The 18,686-nt window shown below is 42.0% G+C and overlaps 1 protein-coding gene across 2 annotated transcripts in view; it reads right to left on the bottom strand.

The window, feature by feature from the left end:
- Nucleotides 1-608: 608 nt before the first annotated feature.
- COLQ (collagen like tail subunit of asymmetric acetylcholinesterase) overlaps nt 609-18,686 on the bottom strand; it is a 46,425-nt gene continuing 28,347 nt past the window's right edge. For both annotated transcript variants that reach the window (XM_075083172.1, XM_075083171.1), the window contains 6 exons: nt 13,508-13,604; nt 11,603-11,742; nt 8,635-8,754; nt 7,927-8,047; nt 5,601-5,703; nt 609-3,561 (listed from right to left, as the gene is read on the bottom strand). In XM_075083172.1, the coding sequence (XP_074939273.1) occupies nt 3,492-3,561; nt 5,601-5,703; nt 7,927-8,047; nt 8,635-8,754; nt 11,603-11,742; nt 13,508-13,604 (651 nt within the window). In that variant the 3' untranslated portion in view covers nt 609-3,491. The remainder of the gene's footprint in view (nt 3,562-5,600; nt 5,704-7,926; nt 8,048-8,634; nt 8,755-11,602; nt 11,743-13,507; nt 13,605-18,686) is intronic.

An 18,686-nucleotide genomic window follows, 5' to 3' on the forward strand; every position in this document is an offset into this window, starting at 1 on the left:
GAGACATGACATAGGCATTTGGGAAGCCAGAGAGGTGAGCGTCACAGAAGCTGAGCTTTTAGAAAGGCAAGCAGAAAAGATACTGCCCCAAAGATTCATTCATTCTCTGGCTGTCAATACACTTCAATTTCCCCTGGGGACAGACAGCACTGCCCTTCTCTCCGATGCTCTGTTGTACACAAAGGCCTCAGGAGGACAGACTTGCCCCATCAGCTCAGTCTTTTGTAGAAATCACAAACCAGCCAGTACATTATGAGGTACGAGAAGGAGATAGTCCCGCAAACTGCATCCCAAAGTCATATTGAAAGTAGTCCATGTGACACAGATTACAACCAGAAATCAAAGAAAGTGGAGCGGTTCTGCATGTGGTGTGTTGCACCGGTCAGTTTGGGGCTGAGGCAGTGGCAAGACCAGGTGCGGGGATGCACAGTCGCACTCTTGGGCTGTGAATGCCGGTGTGCCCGCACAGAGCCAGGTCCAGCGGCAGGCGGGGAGATGCAGCAGGTGTGGGAGAGGAGGCACTGGTTTCTTCCCCTCCTCAGCATCTTAAACTAGGTAATTATATTTTAAAACTGTGTTGTTAAATGCAAAATGAAATAAATGAAAGTAAGGACATAGCAGAACTAAGGTAGCATGATTTATTGATATGAGCTGCTAATACATGCAGTAGGTAACTACATATATTTAATTATATATTAAGTGCAAGCTGGATTTTTAGTACACATTTAATACAGTGCATGGTGTAAGATCATACTTGTTTTGTATTTGTCTAGAGTTGCATACTGATTATTAGAAAACTCTCCCAGAAGCATTTGCTGCTGCAAAAGGCCAAGGAACTGAAATACCCAATTAACTTTTGAACCAGTCTTAGCACAATGTTAAGAACCTCAGAAAAGGAGAGAAGATAATTCACAGCAGACCAGGCACTGTCCAACTGAAGGACCCCCAATCCATGAGAAAGCAGGTATGTCAGAAATAAGAAGGAAGGATTTCTTTTGTGGCCTTTTAAATCATATATACTTAAGACCTTCCCAGGTGTCTTTCTCATGCTTTATCATCTGAGGGGAACAAGACAGTAACAGTGGTAAGAAACTTGTTTTTTTTTTTCCCCTTATATCTTACATTGCTTTCTCTCTGTTAAGACGCTTAATTTTTTGTGCTGTAGTAATAAAGTCCATTTCAAATCCATGCTTTGTGAATGTTTCTGACCAGACAGATACGCCCCTTCCTGAGCATGTGCGGCACAGTACAATTTTACCTATGTGATCACATCTCCTGCTTACATTTCCTACCCTCTGCACTTAGCTTTGCAACTTCAATGTCCTTTGGAGGTAGGAGCTTTTAAAAATGATGCAACTTAAAACTGAAGGTGAAAGACCACTGGGATTACCAAATTTCTCAAACTCTCCAGCCTTTTGGGGAGTAGAGATGAACTCCTTGGAGAAGGTGAGGACTTCAGGTGAAGTGTCTCCAAGCCCAGGATGGTAACACCAGGCAGATGCTGCCAGAGGTTCAGCCGGAGGGTTGACCAGCAGGACGTGCTGCTGGGAGCATGGCTGTCCTCAGGAGTCTCCCGCTGGGGTACACGCTCCCACGTGGTGTGATGCTGCTGGACCCCACCACTTGCACAAGCACAGGAAATGAAAAGGCAGCAGTGCTAGTGTCCAGATTTCCAAAACTTACGGCAAGTTCCTTGCTCCAGTGGTTCCCTGACCCTTTATTAAGACCTTATTGTTTTAAAAAAAAAAAAAAAAGGCAAAAAGACGAAAAATTTTGAACTATTGAACCGGGCTACAAATACTGGTGACTTGGCTTTGTAGCAACATAAATAGCCCAGGTAAGTGATAGACACAAAAAGTACACTAATTTTGGTTTGGTTTTTTGTTGTTTGCTTTTTTTTTAAATTCGTGATTGCCAGTATCACTTTGGACATGCAGAGTTAAAGTCTTCCATACAGGTGGTAAAAGTTGTATATATTTCTTGATTGCTTTAATGCATTATCATTATAATGTAGCATCCACTTTTATTTAACCTCTACAGAAGTACCAGTGTAAGTGCAGCTGTTGCAGTGCTGTCACTGGTACAGATAACTCATGTGTTTCAGTCGTGTACAGCATTTATTGCAAAGCAGGAAAAAGTGGCTTCTATGAAAATAACACCTTGGTTTGAGGCTTTTAGTCCTGAATTCTGCACATCTTTTGTTTCATTTTCTTCTGTTATAGACTCTTTTTCACATAACATTTAATATGTTTTCCGTGTGAAATTTGCTCTTTAATGCTTGCTAATAAATAAGTATATAATTACTCTGACTCCTGTCAGAGCTGATAAACAAAATTTCTGAAAAACAAAAATACATGTACATTACGCAGCATGAATGAGCATCCATAAACACCCTACTCCAAGATCTGATTTACAGAGATACAAAAGTGAGAACATACACTGGGAGGGTAGCCCCAACACGATGGTGGAAACAGCGAGTGGGAGAGGGGACAGGGTGTAACCAGTAATTGAATGATGATGATCAGGTGGACAAGGGGATGAAAATGAAAAGACCTTCTGGTGTAGACACCAGAGTGAAGGCAATGTGTACGTGGTCACGCTGTGGTTTCAGGCAGGTAACCGATGCTATTCCAGCCCCTTCAGGGTCACGCAGAGCCCAGCCAACTCAACAGAGGTGAAAAATACAGAAATACATTCCTTCTTTATCTTCCCTCCTTGTCTCATTTTCTCCTGGGAGAGAGATTCTTGGCTATTTCACAGTTTATTTGTCCAGTTTGGCCTTTGTGGTCTGCAGTTTCAGGCCTCCTGTGGCTGCTTGCATTTCCGTGCATGCACACAGACACACATAGCCAAACATTTTTAGCCTGAAGGTGAAGTTGACCAGCTTTTTTGGCTGATTTGCTGATCTTGAAAGCACTTACTGAAGGGCCTCTGCTCCTTCGACCCACAAAGGTGTATAGTTAACCTTAATGTCGCTGAAGTCATCACTCACACGGTTACAACTCTTGCAAAGTTCACATTGTAATAAAAGAGAAAGTCTCTATAAACACAGCGTCCAAGATATGCTTTGTGTTTATGCTGAGAAGGTTTAAAGACAAAAACCCTGAAGAGCTTACGTGTAGGTTGAACAGTGCTAAGTCGAGGTAATCATTACACAATCTTCCTGGCGAGTGAAATACAGTTTCCAGTAGCTTAATGTTGCATTTGTGATGGAGAGCAAGTTGCCACCCATGGCCACATGAAAGTCTTACTGGCAAACACTGTTTGACGTTTCTCTATTAAGACAGGATGCAGTGGTACTATTTTTTCCCAATCTGACTTAATTAAAAAAAAAAGAAAAACATCTCAAAATGGCCATCAGCAGCATGACATCTCTTTGTTTTCACACAGAGGTGGGTGGGATGTTTTTTTCTCCCAGTCCTTCTTGAATAGATGAGAGTGTAGCACCTAGCACCCTGCTACATGTGGGATGCTGTCCACCTCTGCTCCCCTCATGTGAAGTATCGACACTGTGTAGAGTCAATGTAGCAGTAAGCAGTGCATCGCAATTTTCCGTAAGACCTAAAATAAAAGAGAATATCTCAGAGTATGCTATAGTTCACATTATATTTATTATTCACATTATATTATATTATGGATGTAACTCTCTGTAGGAGTAAGAACACCAGAAAATGCCATGGGCAGCAACATATGGGAACCAAAGTAAAAGAGTAATTTCTATCAGTGCTTCTCTGTGCTCCCCCTTGTCAACAAAATGAGAGTCTAGGAGAAACTATGAGTGAAGACTTAAATCCAAGTAAAGTCAATTTAAAAAAAAAAAAAAATCCCCATTGGCAACAGGACTCGAGCATTTTTTGGGGGTGGGTGCAGGAGGCCTTGGCACTCACCCATGGGAACTGTGTAACGAAATATCTGAGGCTTGGAGTTAAGTGTTTTTCCAGTTACTTCCAATAGCTCCAGCAGGCGTGACTGTGCCTGTCCTTTAACTTATTTTTCATGCACTTAAAATAATGATAGTGACACGTGCCCACCCTCAAAATAAAAAAAAGTAAACGGAAAGGTCCTTGCAAAATAAGAAAAAACAGTGATTTTTGTCTTACCGACTTAAACTGAGCTGCAGTGACTCTACCTACTGAGGACCTGACCAGAGATGTTAATAAAATAAACATTTTCATGAGGTTTTATTGCTAGCATATGTGTAAGTGAATAACCCATCCATCAGATAATCCACAAGCTGTGGATTAAGCAGTCATTAAGCAGGTCCTTAAAACGATGTCCTTGGATAACCCACATTCTCAGAAAACCAACATAAAATCTGAAGTGAAGCTGTGTGAAATATGAAGAGGGATTTGGGGGCTGGAAAGAGTAGAAAATGGGAAAATCAGTTGCAGCAGAGCTCTCGAGGAAAGGTTGCTTTGGGATGAAACGCCCATGGAGTGCCATCCTTACATACTTATCCCACTTTACTCATGATTCACAGCTTTTTCTTTAGTTTAGCAGATAATTTGCAGACTGCACACAAAAATAAAGGATCTCAGTTGCTCTTCACAACCTGATTATATACACGGAAAGTTCAATTTATAAATTTTTCTCAAGCTTTTAGGGTGCTGTTTTTGGCACTACAGGCTTTTAGAAGGGAATAGTTTTCACAGTAGAAAACAGCTCCACGCTGTCTGCAGGTGAGGTCTCTGTAAAGTGTTTCAGGTTGTCAGGTTTGCTGGTCTCGATTTCAGTCACCTCTTACAGCAGGAGTGCTCCAACAATTGCAGTGGAAGGATTAGCACAGCACTTGATTTACAAAGGGATCCTGTGGTTTCTTATTCCTGTCAATTAGCACATTATTCTTCCATGAATGATGAGGGCTCTGCGCATAATTTCATTTGCAAATTAAATGTTTCCTGTTAGCCAGTAACAATACCTGACAGTTAAATAGAGGTACTGCCGTTGGAGGCAAAATGCTGACCAGAGAAAGCTGCTTAAACAGAGGCAGAGAAGGCAAGTCAACAATAAGCAGACGCTTTAAATGAAGGCCATTGCTAAGCAGACGCATGGCTTTGCATCTGCTGTTGAGTGAATTTCCAGGTCTTTGGAAAGGCTGATAGATGACTGGTTGATTCAGAAGCAAAGATACCCCTAGAGTACCCGTTAATAGTAAGGGCAACCGGAGGTCGGTTGGAGGCTGTGGTTTGGAGTTCTTATTTTTGACTTCGGTGTGGTCATTTCCTTTTTATGGCCTTTCCTACTGTTGGTGTGTTATGGGTGAACATTAATGCAATGATAATGTCACCAAATAAGGAAATCTCTGCACGCATTGGGCAAACTTATATCTATGTGGCTTTCATTCTTTTTGTACAGTAAGAGGCATGTGCTTATTCCTGAGAGATGAGATTTAGCCCTTAAAGTCAATGATATGCAGAAATAACTTGATAGACTCTTTCTCCCCCACTACCTGCACTGGTCCCAGTGGAACAAGGTTTAAGTGGGTAATACTTTTCTGTTTTAAAGCTGGCAAAGAGAAAAAGGAAAGAAAATTAAAAAAAAAAGAAGGAAAAAACAACAACACCAACACCCTAACCAAAGTGAAGACGGCTCATACATACCCAGGGAGATATGTTTTACATGTCAAATATCCAAAATCCTTCCCGTCACAGTCTTCAACTCCCTCATGTCTGTAGCCATCTCCACAGTAAGCACGGCGGCATCCTAGCGAAAAATACAGAAAGAAATACTTTCAAGGCACTTCATATGTAAAGGACACAGGTGAGGTACGTGGAACTAGATTTTTAAGGGTAAAATATAAAACAAGGCATTTTGGGGAGGGCATCCTGTAAGGACTGTCTGAGGAGGAGCAGTATTCTTCACTACAAAGAGTATGCTTTTTTAGCCTAATTTAAATGGCCAAGGGAAAGTATGGATAACTACTAAAATAATTACTAGAGAAACACTAATTACAACAGCATTTATTCTAATAATTATTAACACCATAAATAATTACTATCAAATCAAATTAAAGGCAGCATAAAACACAGTTAACATGAATGGTTTGGGGAGGTCACAGTTTCAAAAAACACTCTGAGGTCATTTAGTTGTTTGAAAATCCCCCCTAGACTTTTACCCAGTACCGCACAGTATCTATGTGTGTCTATTGCAACTTCCCACATACAAACAGAATTATGCAGACCTACTGCCTGTCTATCAAAAAAAAAAAAGACTACATAACGATTGCCAAAAAGGAGTTTTTCCCACTGCTGACTCCTACTGACTTGAGCGTGAGTGGGCCTTGTGACCTTTTTTTCATTGTGACTGGCATGTAGGCTGCAGTAATTCGTGGGTTTGCTATTTTAGCAACTGGACTTTGCTTTCGATGTCTTCAACTTTTTGAGTACGACTTTATAACTGGAACAAATTCATTTAGCTAAAATCCCTTTGACATCATTCTTGGAGACACTATTAAGCAACAGATTAAAGCAGGTTATTTACAAAAAGGAATAATTAATTTATTGCACCAAGGATCTGTTTGTTAGAAGTTGATGCTTCTAAGAACAATGTGCCTACTTTACAATTAAATCCACTTAGCATTTGGTTAACCTTTTTGTTTTGGGTCAGTCAGAAGAGCAGAATGATGAAAATGTGCTCATTTCCAAGTAACTCATTGATAATGCTTGGGGTTGCATCTATGTCAGAAGGTTATGTATTGCAAGGCTTTGATCAACCTGAAGCTTTGCCCAGTGCATAGCACAAAGTAACACAGTGTGTCTCTAGACACACGATGTACAATTTTGCAGGCACTAGAACTAATGAACACTATTTTCCTGCATGCTTGTTCCCTACAGTTGATTGCAAATCTTAATTGAATCATTTTCTCATGCTTGGAGCCTGGAGAGCTCATGATCTCTCACTGGATTACTCTGCAGTCAGGCAAACTTAGGGCATTTATTTATATGTCTCCCTATACCTGTTGCAACTGAATTGCCTTTGAAATCTCTTTCCTGTTGTCATTGAGAAGTTGGCTGGGATTCCTAAGTTATAAGGGAAGGGTGGTGATGGACAGGTGGATGGACAAACTCAGAGCGTGGCTTCATACACCTCATTTTCAAAGTCAGGCTAAAAAATGGAGGGCTATATAAAAGAAAAATTGCACCTTTCAGTGGTGGCTGATGCCTATTCTGAAATGTGAAGAGGCATTCCTTTGTGAGAACCAACAGAGTACCAAACCTGCTGTGTGTCAGCTGTAAATGGTGTAGAGTGCTGCGCTCTGGGGACAGAATCAAGCGGTAAAAGTAACTGAAAGGAACAATGGAAGGTTGCCACAGCTGCTTGTATGCTTATATGCCCTTTGCTATCCACAACTAGTAAAATGAAAGGAATCTTGACTAGACAGGGATCAAATGTTGTATAAACCTAATAGTGAAGGTAGTGGGCTGACACCTTCTCTGTGCAAGTGAATAACAAAATCCAACGTGGTTTTACTGGACCCAGGCTCTAGCTTACTATTAGAAACAGCCAGCTTCAGTGTCTGTCCTAGGAGTTTTTGTGATGCAGTGCAAAGGTATGCCACATCTTTTGGCCAGGGGAGGTGTGTATGTAACCCAGCTGCTGGATTTGGCCCGGGAAATGCAGTGGTTTTGCTCTGACTGCAACCACCACTCAGTGAGGTACACAGTCCTCGATGATGAGGACGCGTGAGAAGTACTTGGCATCACCTCTGTCTTGTGCTGGTGTGTGACACCCACATGCACGAAGGACCACAGTTTTTGCACTGTGGCCGTCGTGCCGCCCTCTCCCTGTGCCTCCACTCGATCCACAAACCACACAGGCTCCCCTGAGCAAAACGCTTGTGTGATTTACACAGCAGTGTACCCTGTGGAAACAACTAATGCACATTCCCTGGCAGAAGAAGGCTGCTTTTGATGCGTTGTAACTTACTTATACAGTCATCAGTCACAACCACATTGCCATCATCGCACTCTTCCCCATCCTGTACAATCCCATCTCCACAGGTACTCCCATCTTCGAAGCGGTAATCCACTGGATAGAAAGGGGTGAGCTGGCCAAACAAACACACAGAAATTACTGAACTGGACCACAAGCAGCCTGGATAGCAAGCAGAGGTGAAGGACTGTGGGAGGTAGATGCCGCAATTGGCTTTTCATATCCTGCTATTTGGTGGTTCACTGGATTTATACAGAATCTGATTCCAAGTCCAGTGGTCCTGATTTCAGCAGGACTTAGCTTAGCTCCTTGAAGCAATAAGGAAATACACGGTTTTGGTTTGCAGAGTTTGTGTTTTTCTGCAACTTTGTACCCTGGTGAGTTTTCCCTTATTTTGTATTAAATAAAATAATGCTCTTTACTATTGTAATTCCCTGAACTCAGCCCATTTGTTCACCAGTGAAGCCTGGTTCACAGGGAGGTTAGCAAAACCTGCAACACTGATGAGTTAATGCCTCAGTAATTAATACTCCTGTCAACAAAAATCACAGAATTATGTACAGTTGTGGCTGTGCTCAAAAATAAGCTTCTCCCCAATTGCTTCATTGATTCTGTGTGACCCCTCAAGTATAGAAGTATGTTCTGTATTTAAAAATGAAACATACACTCACGAGTTTTCTGAGACCACAGTCATATTTTCACCTGGATTGGGAGCCATCCAAAGGTATCCTTGAAATACAAAGATCTCTGATCTCTTCTAAAAGCTAAGGCATTTTCAGTGTTTAAGCGGTCCAATTCTTCTTGATTATTCACCACAAAAATCTGGGGCACAGAAAAAGAAATTATTGGTAACCCTCTGAAAAAGTATTTTGGATTGTCACAGAATCTAGTTTTGCCAGTTGACGTATGTATCTGAAAATAGGTAAGTAACTCACAGAAAAATGGTTTGGTTGTTTTAAGAAGCAGAATCGTGTGAGAACTTACACCCGTGGACTGCCAGACCATAAGAGGCTCCTTTGTGACTGGTAAGAGACAGGTATTTCCAAAGGAGAATGGTCTTTCCTGAGCACCTAGTGATGGCTCCAATGGCCCCTATTTTAAAATGCACATCCACGGGGTAACGATCATGCAAATACTTGTGCACAATCATTGCTGAGAAAAACTGTCAGATTCTCAAATGGTTAGATGCTGGAACAACTGCAAAATCCATATGGGCATAAGTGCTTTTTGTGGGCACGCTGTTGCCCAGAAAATAAATAAGGCATTGCTCAGTGCAACCTTCACTTATCTCCTACTAATTTGAACTCTGTTTAGATTTAATTGGTATTGAAATGCACACTTCTTTATACGCATATACTTTAGACTGAAGCCAAATCTTCAATTAAACAGAAAAAAATTAGTTCAAAATGGAAAAATTAGGACAAGCTGCTCTCTTACCAATTTTTTTAATGTCTCAGTCACTGAAGTTGGTTGTAAGGGGCATTAGGAAATAATTTCCTTCAGCAGCCTAATCAAATTAATTTTAGCAAGATTCAAGCCATTTTTAAGTAAAGAAAAAGCAAATGGAGTACTTCTGAGCAAAATGGATTCAGGGCTGAGCCTGATTCCTACCAGCATAAACAGAATTGGCTCTTTTTAAAACACGTTACCCTGAAGTTTTTACAGAGCAGGATATTCCCATAGCCCTAGACAAAGGCCAATGTAATTAAAGAGGCATTGAATAAAAATCCCTTCAGCCTGAATGAAAGAAAAAAAAGAAATAGAAAGCCAGCGAAGAACTGATTCTGTAATTGTGTTCAGGAGCTCAAGTCCCAGCCCCAGAGCTCTAATTTCTCTTGAAATCAATAGCAGATCTGTGCTCTCTGAAACTGTCTGTTACGGATACTGGCCTTTGAAATTGCAAAAGATTTAAAAACCGGAATGAACCTTAGCCAGTGACAGAAAAAACAGCGCTTTGTTTCCTAGCCTCTCCCCTCCTCTGGCAGCGCTGGCACCAGAGGAGCTGACGGGCGAGTGGGGGATTGCACTGGGGGACGTGCTGCGGTAGGATGCCGCTTTGGCAAACCACGCAACGTGGGGAGTGGGGGCACAGAGCACCACTTCTGGGCCTTTTCCATGTGCAACTATAGCAACCCCGACAATAGCTGTCAAGTGGTACAAGGCAGGCTTCAAAGGTGCTACATGGGGATGTGAACAGAATAAATAATAGTGATGTTTAAGCTCCTGCTCTTGACATTTGGAGGAGTAAAAGAAATGGGGCAGGCAAAGCAGGAGCGCTGCTCTGCAAGTGCTCCACTTTCAGAGCTGAGGCTTGCCTCTTTGCCATCCCTCATTTTGGAGAGCGAAATGGCATTTGATCATCACCAAATAAGGGTTCATAGAGATAGAGTAGGGTACTTATATTTTCAGTGGTTACACTCTCATTACCATCTTTTAGGATCCACTATGTGCCAGGTGGAAAAGGAGGGTTGTAAGATCTACACAGAATATTGCAAGCCTTATACTTTATCCTATGAGCTCTCCATGCTGTGAAGGACATGATAGTTTTTTGCAGCAGTGTGCAGCATGATGTGATATGCACCTTTATGTCATACACTTTCTTCTCTCACCATTAAGGTTTAAAAATAACATGCCTTTTTTGCAGTGCAACACAGGCGAGCAGCTGACAAGACTTGCAGCACAGTCATGCAAAAGATTGAGTTCAATGACCCAGTTTAATGGACAGTGTTGTGAGAATGTCCCTTTCACACACTGTAACAGCTTTCTGACAACGTGACAGATGGGAAAGTTAACAAAGCTAATCGGTGCTTATTGTCATTCAGAGACGACCAGACACCGCGCAATATACACTTGCATGAGTGGAGTGGCTGGGCTATGCTGGTACACAGCAGCATGGTAGCGTTTTTATTGCTGATTAAGTGCTACGATGCACAGAATAATAAGGCAGAGACCAGCAGAAGGAAAGTACAGAAATAGCATTTACAAAGCCCAAAGAAATCAGAGATGAAAGATTGCTAGGTCACTTTCCATCAGTGACTTGTCCTTTAAAGTACTTTGTCCAATTTGCTTGTAAAAATGCTTTCCAGAAAGCTAGAGAATGAAATTAGCTGTATAAAGTGTATGCCTACAGACAGGAGCTCAGAAGTCTGACTCCCAAGGTTCGTGGAGGCTCCTTTTTGGACCAAGGTAGAAGGTCTGTGCTTTGGGAGAAAGTTCTATTGTGTATGTGAAATGCTTAACCTCAATATTAATTCTGAAAACACTGTCTTTGCAGAAGAAGCTATAAAAAATAAGCAAAAAGAGATGCTTATTTCACAGACCAATCTGAAATATATTTCAATTTACTGAAATAAAAAAGAACAGACTATATATGTACAGTAGTAGATAGAAGAGAACATCCTCAGGCTTGAAAAAAGGTTCTTAAGAGTGCTACATTACTGATGGTTTGAAACAGCTGCATTCCAGCACCTCAATCACACACCCTCAGACTACTTATGAGACCAAACTCTTTTGCACCAACTGGATCTCAGAGTTGGTGGGTACTAGAAATATCACATTGCCCACACACAGACCTGTTCCCTGTTAAATCCAAAATACTGATGAGTACACCACCTCTTACAATAAAAGTACTTAAGAACCACTCACATCCTCTTTCAGAAAATCAGCTTACCGCAGGGACTTTTGGATAACTGTGTCCAAACACAGGTTCCTCATATGGCGGGTTATTCACATGTTGTGGGGATCTGCAGAGACATCTCCCCGGAGGCCCTGGAAGTCCTCTTTCTCCTTTTGGTCCTACTGCAAATTGCCCTGGGAAGCAAAATGCCAGGTTGCCTTGTTATGAAGTTCATATACAAAACACAAATGCAGGGTCAGTGGAAAAAGTACAGGTCAGGTGGATATACGCATTTATGCAAATTTTCAGAGACACACATCTCCCACCAAATCCACTGGGAACTGAAGGAAGTGATTACCAGAACCACCAATTCTGGCACTTCAGGAGAAAGAGCAGGGTTTATAACACAGTCATTTTTTTTTCAAATCACTTTTTAAATTTTCCTACCAACTTTACAAAGAAAAAGAGAGGCCATTTGCTTAGGATTTCCAGATAAACGTCAGCCTGTTTCAGGTCATGATGAACACGCGGATCACTCTACAGCCCCTATGCACCAAGTATAGTAGAGTCAGACTCTGGAGACATCTACCATGCATTGGATTTGTGCATTTGTGCAACCTCTTGAGCAATGCTGTTTCAGAGGTTTCTGTACAATAAAACTCAAACAGAAATACAGGAGTGCTACAGATTAAAAAAAAATCAAACACAACAACCTGCTTTTGACTTTCAAACTTTGTCAAGGATGTGCTACCCTGCAGATTTAGACTATGAGCAAGCATGTTCATACTGCAAGCAATGAGATCATTATAGAAAGGTAATTTAGGATCAGAATTTATATTCTAGAGGAAAAAGATTAACAAGCCTGACACAGAAACCTTCCGTGGAAGGAATAAAACCTTTAAAAAGTAATGTTAGGATCCTGGCTGCCTTCCCATCAGCATGGTGAAAATCCTGCCCTCTGAGAACTTCCAGCTGTTTTACTCGGGATAAAGATGTTTCATAATGGGAGACATGAAATATATGAAGGTTTTGAAGCAGCCCCCCATTTCCAGACCACCAGAAGGAAGACACCTCCTGTCCACTGGTGTAAACAAGGGAGGAAAAAGGGAAAGCAAAATGGAAGAGAACATTGAACAGCTCAGCTGCAATGCAAGCAGCTGTTGTCCATTTGAGGCCACTGTAGTTTCCAACTGGATTTGCTTTTCTTTTCAGTCACTTTAGTATATATCCAGATTGAGAAAACCCTGCCTGAATGTTCACTGTCACTGAAGATTGTGGGTCATGTATTGACCTTCATTCATGTCTATGCTTGGTCTCACAAGCTGCCTAGAGTTCATGTGCATGTGTAGATTTCAAGCTGTACAATTATCAGAAGATTCTTCTCATGATTTCTACAATACGCATAATTGCAGCAAGCATAGATCTACAGCACTTAACTAGAGAGAGGATTTTTTTCTCACCACCCTTTTTTCCCTCTGACTGCTATCCCTTTCCGTCTTTCCTTATTGCCATTGTGACTTGAGTCTCATCTGTTTTTATTTTACAGAGCTGCACGGAGTATGTCCTGGCTGATTAGAAATTGCAATCTTTCACAGTAAGCCAGGATATCTGGAGAAGCAGCAGAGCTTTCATGACAGAGATTAACTAGCCCCTCCAAGGGTGCCAGATGGCTTTTCATCATCTCCACCCACCAAAGTCCAACACAGGCCATGTTTTTGGTTTTATTTAAAACATCAGAAGCCATAATGTATGTTTTAAAGTAAAGTATAGAGTCCTTATAACGGAAAAGGATGGCATAACCTGCCTTCAGGAGAAATCCTCTCTCCTTGCTGTCAGTGGAGAAGCAAACAAAGCCCTGCAGCACTTTTTGTAAAGGGGCCAATGTAGGTGTACATGATGAGGCAGGACGGGCTGGGGAGCAGGGACACTGTTTAGGAAATCACCTGATCTCCTGCTTACCTGATCCTGAAGGTCCAGGGGGACCTGGCTGGCCAGAAGGACCAGGTCTTCCAGGTGGACCCATGATACCTGCAGGTCCAATGTCTCCCTTTAGTCCCTAGGAGAGAGAAGACATCCATTTATTTGTTAAACTATTAAAAACATATAACCTGTTCCAATCAGCACTGGCTTCTCTTTCAAGAAAGCCAAGACATTTGCCAATAGGAACCTGCCACGTGAACTTCAAAGGCATCACCCCAGGGAAGAGGTGCTCTTCTATGTGGGGACAGAAAAGCATGTCCAGGCAGGACTTCTGCTCCTAAAAGTGAATGATCCCATCAGATCTGCTCTGTGTGGAGTCAGGAATCACCCTGCTCTGACTCCAGTCATTTGGTGGCCTTTCTTTAAGAATGCCTTTTACCCCTGGTAGCTCTCTAGGAGTCAGTGCAGCTCAGAAAGAAAGGGCTGGTGGAGCTGAAATAGGTGACTCTGGAAATCCCTATTCACTGCAATAATACACAATGGGGGAAAAAGAGGAAATTCAGTGAGGTGTTGGCAAGGGCTTCCAAAGTGACATTTCCCAGTTTTAGGGTGTAGCTTTTCAGAAGCACACTAATGACTTTGAGGCCCACACTGTTTTGAGAAGTACTTTAGGTGCCTGGATTTCTTTATCTCCTTGACTTTCACTGTGGGTATGGCTATGTTAACAAATCATTGCAAGGCAAGCAAGGGCTTGGATTTAAAAAGTGCAAGTTGGTGTGTGGCAACACTGTGCTGACAAATGGCGTCCCTCCAAAATGCTGTAAAATTACCTATGGGAGATGAGCTTACATACAATTACCATACAATAGCTAATATTATGTAAAATCAAGCTTAATTTGCCTCATGGGAGCTTGTTTGTGCAGTCATACCCTTAGGCATTTGGAAGTTTCATCCTAGAACTGTTCAGCGCCTTCCCTTTTATTGATCCTGAATTTAATATGGTGACACTTATTAAAAATAACTATATTTATCTTCCTGCTCATATACTCTCCAAGGATGGATTTCTCAGCTTTATATTTCAGAAGTGTCTTCACTAGCTTAAAGTTTAAGTATCTGATATGATTTTTATGTAACTGTATACATTATTTAGCGTAACAAAAATGATATGTGCTATGTACGTTTTCTTTTAATGAAAAAAGAGAGGAGCTCCTTGAAGATGCTGTAATTCCAGGTTAATGTGCATTCACAAGTGCATGATGAGTTGTTGCATGTCTAATCTCAGAGTAATGAAATATATATAGTAATATATGCTAAAATAATTTCTTGTTATATAACATGTTGCATCCCATGGATACATTTGAATGTCACTTGCACCATTTCAACAGAGGAAGGTCGATTTTGCATTGGTCCATAAAGAACTAATTGAATATTTGCCTTGTTTAATCCTATTAGGTAAGCTCTGTGCCATCAAAATATTCCAGGATTTATGTGAGTATCAGCGATGCTGATCCCTAATTACTTCTTACATTATGCAACACTGAACTGGCCCCCAAGAAGTCTGTGGGTAATCTCTTACCCCACACAATAGCAATCTGGCAGAGGCAAGCCAGGGCCAGTTGGACATGTACTGCCTGAAAACACTGTCTGCTGTGTCTCCTGCTTTGGAGGAGTGATTGCTTAATGCTTTCTTGTTTAGCACAGATAGATTAAATACTAATGGCAGAGATTTATATTAAATGTCTTTGCCTCGTTCCTTTTCACATGCACCCATGGCATTCAGAAAAGCTTTTCCCATGGACATTATTTATATTCCTCTCCTTTCTTTCAAAGTAAAGGTCTATCTAAAGCTCTAAGTCGTTCCTCCGTATCAAGGCTGAAACCCTGAACTTGCTCCTTAGGGTCAATTCCCAAGTGACAAAGCTTTGGGTGTTATATCTGAGTCAGAGGGCAGTGAGGCTGTGAATAGTGACTCTCACCTCCTGACCACCTTTTAGGAAGAGCCTGCCCCAGAGGCAGAGGAGACCTGAAGAAGTCAGTGAGATAATCAAGATGTAACTCAAAGTGGAAGTGGAAGTGACACCTTCCAATTTTAGCTGCTTTTATCTAGGAATGTCAGCTGGATCAAGAGACAGGAAACTGACCCATGTTGATGGAAACTATCCTCTCAGCTGAACAACAGCCAGATGATAACTACAGCACTTAAAGGCAGCAGCCAGAGCCGCAGAGCCTTAAAATGCCACTCTCAAGTTTTTACAAAGGATTAGAAAAGAAGAAAGGAAATAGCTAGTTCACCAATTACAGAGGGAAGCCTAGTTTTCCTGCAGAAGATCAATGTTGAAATCGCTTTCAGGGCACCAGAAAGGGGTTTGTGTAGTGAGCCTTGGGCCTAGAAATCCTGTTTTGTGGCCAGACTATAGCTCTTTTAGTCACACTGATTGTTGCCTTAAATTATGACATGCCTTATGTCACCAATTTTTGATTAAGACACTGTGTAATGTCACCAAACACCTAGGGTCAAGTAAGGAGTGCCCTACGTTCAAGTTGATCTGCAGGTGCTACATCTTCTCTTTGCCTTATGCTATGGAAACGTATTCTGTGCACATTACTTTGGCAGGGCAGATAAGCATAGTTTACAAAAAAACCACCAAACCCAAAAAACAGCAAATAACATGCATCAGCTTTTAAAAACTGACAAATCAAGGACAAAAAAAATATTTCTTCCAGCTCATCTAGCAGACTTACAGTGTGCATACCTTCCTTACTTGGTGACCTATTATTCCCTCACCAACATCCAACTTGAAATTTTCCCCACACTGGTCTGTTCTTTCACTTCAGATATTAACTGATGGCATCAGAGTGGCAGAGGAGCAGGCATGTACCTCTGTTTGCAATGCTGGGCATAACCAGATTGCAAATAAAATGCTTTCAGCTAAGCCCATTAACCATGGTATCTACAAGTTCCTGTATCTCAGTAGATGCACATTAACATCAAAGCCAGCCTAGGGAGAACAGGTTCCCTTCCCTGTCAGTCAGTGGGAAGAATCAGGCTCTGCAGGTGGCAATTTAGAGCACCAGGAACTGGTGTCCTTTGTAGCCTCAATATCACCGATATCCTTAAGAAAATTGAATTTTTGGATCTGTTCGCTAAAGACATAACAATGAACTATGCGAGCCCAGCAAGACAGAAGTTGAGGGCCAGAGATGGAAACTGAGAGATAGAGAAGCTCTTGTTTTATGACTATATCCTTGGGGAGAGCTGAGAGACTGATCAAAGAAAACATCATCTCAGAAGCCACTGAGAACAACTAACTGGGAAGTAGATAAGAACTAAAACAAAGTGCCCAGTACAGGAACTATCCTCATTATAATACTAAAACCCAGGCCCACAGGCCAGGAACCGTAGTAAGTCCCCTAGTAAGTCCCTTAATCTATGAGCATAAGTAATAAATTAAAAGTGAGCTGTACTGTTACATTGAAGCAAGAAAGAAATTAACCAATTATTAGCTGACGTGTGTGAATATTAGCTGTGATTGACATATTTAACTGTATAAATGCCTTGTAGTTTCTCGGTGTGGGGTGCTAGCTTTGTGGGATACCACCTAGCACCAATCTTGGCACAAAAATGAATTAAATAAAATACCACCGCTCTGTGTATAGTTTGGCATTTTGCACACAGGGTGAACGAACCCGCTTTTCGGGTTAACGTCATTGCTTAAAAGAAATACACAAGGAAAGGTGCACTCAGAGAGGTCCATTTGGTGATTTTAACAGGTAACTATATCAATATTGCTACTTCCTCCTTTGAAAATGCTGTATTGGATGAGTGAGTATCAAATTTACCACAATTCCTGGTCTTTACAATTAATCTGAAAGACTGAGAAAAATAGTTCCACCAGCATAATTCTTTTGAGCCCAAAATAAGGTCCATCTGTCAACTATCCCATTCCTGAAAGGCTTCCATGCAGGATTACCATCCCTTAAGGTCTCTGTGTGCCTTCCTGACCTTTCTCAGAGCAGAAGAATATGTCCCTGGCATGCAGTACTATGTTGAGAACTGCCATATAAATATCCAGTCTAACAAATCAGTCGCAGTTTAGCGTTAACAGAGGAAACAGGAGAAACAGAGAGGGTGTTTTAGTACATTGGTTCCTTGCACTGTGTCAGATATCTTCAAGGCCTTGTGGCTCTGCAAACTGATCTGTGATGACCAAAGCCTGGGCTTGGGCAAAGCCTGACTCAACCGAATTGGATGGTGTGGAGAGAAAGCATCCCCCAGGTGGGCCTGGCAGCAACCGCAGAGCCTGAACGGACACTGGCCACACCGTGCATGTAGGGTAGAAAGCAGGAGTGTATTACAGGACTGAGGTTTGGATGTATAGACCAGTGGTTTTCATTGCCACAGACCACATACTGGCTTAATCCATTACAGCATACAGGCCTTAATGTACAGACAACCACTGCCAGTGCACACAAGCAGTGTTTTTGCTAGCAGAAGTAGTGTAGCCCTCTGCACTGGTGAGCCAGGGAGAAAATTAATGGACAGGCAACGGGATGTCCCTTGCAAGATGCTGTTGCTGTCTCTCTGCTGGAGCTGAGGTGAAGGGGGCTGGTTTTTGTAGCATTCACAGAAATTATTCCCTCATTCAGAGCCCCAGAAATCCAGTGTTTTCCTACAAACCTTCCTTTGCTTATCCCAAGAACGCGTTTTCATGAGGGGTAGAGGATGGCACCTGGGCATGTTGAAATGTGTTGAATTCTAGATATATCCCATTTGCCATTGCAGCCTACCAAGCTGCCTGTAAATCAAGCAGCTCAACTCCCTAAGTCAGCCTCAGGACTAGGGATCTACGAAGTGTAGGACCCCACAGAGTTATATGTCCCATGCTGTCTGAGACCTGGACCTCATGTCAACTCTCTAGACATCAGGTGGGGCTGGGACCATACCTCTGTGTTGCTTAGGATTCAAAGAGGGAGTTTGAGGTCTGCTCAAGTTACGTGCAACGAGTTCGTTACCAAGCCAGGAAAAATACAACTTTCCCCATGCTGTGTGGCCAGGGAGGTGAATGTTGCACATAAGACTCCAGTCCTAAAGCTGAGGCTTTAATGTGCAGCGTGTGCAGGTGTGTGAGGTGTTCCAAGGCTTCTGTATGCTTCTGGTGTGACAAAGCGCATGGTACCGAGAGCACAGACTGCATGGCGGTATGCCACAGCCTCACAG

This window comes from Phalacrocorax aristotelis, chromosome 2 (assembly GCF_949628215.1).
Source record: "Phalacrocorax aristotelis chromosome 2, bGulAri2.1, whole genome shotgun sequence".
NCBI lineage: Eukaryota > Metazoa > Chordata > Aves > Suliformes > Phalacrocoracidae > Phalacrocorax > Phalacrocorax aristotelis.